We start from the raw sequence: 1,527 nt of genomic DNA, 5'->3' as shown, positions 1-1,527 counted from the left end.
TAGGAAGAGGCAAAAGCTCAGAAGGACCACAGTGGAGACAGGTGAGCTCCCAGCTACGTGCCCTAGGCCTCCCTATGCAGGAGCAGGCAGGTCTTTCCCACCTGTGCTGGCAGCCAGATCTAAGCCAGACCTACACAAGCACCCAGAGCTTAGAGGCATCAGGACAGCCCTGCGCTCACATCAAGCTCTGTGTCCCCCTTAGGTTTCTAATTAACTCCTGGGAGGAATGGGCGTGGTCTGCTTTGTAAGATACGTTGGCATGAAGCATCAGGAAATACGTCATATTGTCATAGCTGTAATATTACAGGAATTGCAGCTTTTGAATGCTTCTCCCTGTGGCTGTGGACCTGGAGCCTTTTTAAAGTGAGCCAGTGCACACTCCTGTCCAGTCGCAGCTGCGAAGCCGGCCAGCCATGAGGGTCTACTACCTTCTCTTTGCATTGTTCTTCTTGTTCTTGCTGCCTGTTCCAGGTAAGAGGGGCTGGGACATGAGAGGGCTGAAAGGATTGAGAATATATAATTCAGAGTCAGCCCTCTCCATTCTTCTGGGAATTTTAGACAAAATAGATGTATTGTCTGGGAACTAGACATAACCAATTTTTTTCTTTCTGACAAAGACCATTAAGAACCTTAAAGTAAGTGTCTCAATCTCTTCTGATTCACTCTTAAGAGAAGAACCAGATCACAAAAGCCACCCCTTCCCGGGAAGGCTGTTATACCTGTTAATGAGATGGGAAGAAAGTGATGTAAAACTTTAATACCAAGAGGAAAAATTGACAATCTAAGAACAGAAGCACAGACTTCCCTTTTATTAGCTTAGTGGTTGGTGGTGGAGTCTTTTGGCCTCTAGAGAGTCCTGGGGGGCCACCGTGGCCCCGGCCTCCCAGGTGGCAGTTCACGAGGGGGGCTGCCCCTGGTCATGCCACTTTCTCAGCACCTCGGCAGTTTATGGCTGAGCTGAACCCATGGACACATTGTTAGTTGCTTAGTCCCACCTTCTACTTTCCTCCTGATGGTATAGAAAAAAGAAAAAGAAATAAAAGAAAGGCCACAGATCAGTTATTTGAGGAATTCCAAAAGCCTAGGTCTTGCACTTCCTAAAACCTTCCCCTGCTTTCCGTTTCTTCATTGCAGGCAGTGGAGGAATCATAAATATATTACAAAAGTATTATTGCAAAATAAGAGGCGGCCGGTGTGCTCTGTTTGGCTGCCTTCCAAGGGAGATACCCTTAGGCCGTTGTTCCCAAAGTGGTCGAAAATGCTGCCGATGGAAGAAATGAAAAATCCAGAAGCATGATGAGAAAGTTGCCAAGTGTGAAAAGGCTCCCTCGAAGTCTATAGAAGCCAAATCAAATTAAAGATTTTTCACGAAAAAATTAGAAGGTGGATTATTTCTTTTTCTTTTAATTGTGGTGACTGTGCTACTTGTTACCAAACAGGCAACTCAGAAAGTCTTGGTGACTCACCTTTAATTCAAATAAAGTATTATCTCTAGAGCAATCCACAAGAGGATCTAAACTGATGTTC

General features: G+C 45.4%; 1 protein-coding gene across 1 annotated transcript; it reads left to right on the top strand.

Annotated features, from left to right (window-relative positions):
- Nucleotides 1-371: 371 nt before the first annotated feature.
- Nucleotides 372-1,280, top strand: LOC309795943 (beta-defensin 103A-like; the record flags this gene model as incomplete). The annotated part of the gene is made up of 2 exons (XM_082608751.1): nt 372-471; nt 1,135-1,280. Exons 1-2 carry the CDS (start codon nt 414-416, stop codon nt 1,278-1,280), a joined length of 204 nt encoding a protein of 67 aa, XP_082464877.1. The 5' UTR covers nt 372-413.
- Nucleotides 1,281-1,527: the final 247 nt, after the last annotated feature.

This window comes from Mesoplodon mirus (assembly GCF_964341445.2).
Source record: "Mesoplodon mirus genome assembly, chromosome: 20".
NCBI classification, from domain to species: domain Eukaryota; kingdom Metazoa; phylum Chordata; class Mammalia; order Artiodactyla; family Ziphiidae; genus Mesoplodon; species Mesoplodon mirus.
This window is presented reverse-complemented; position numbering and strand designations above follow the sequence as displayed.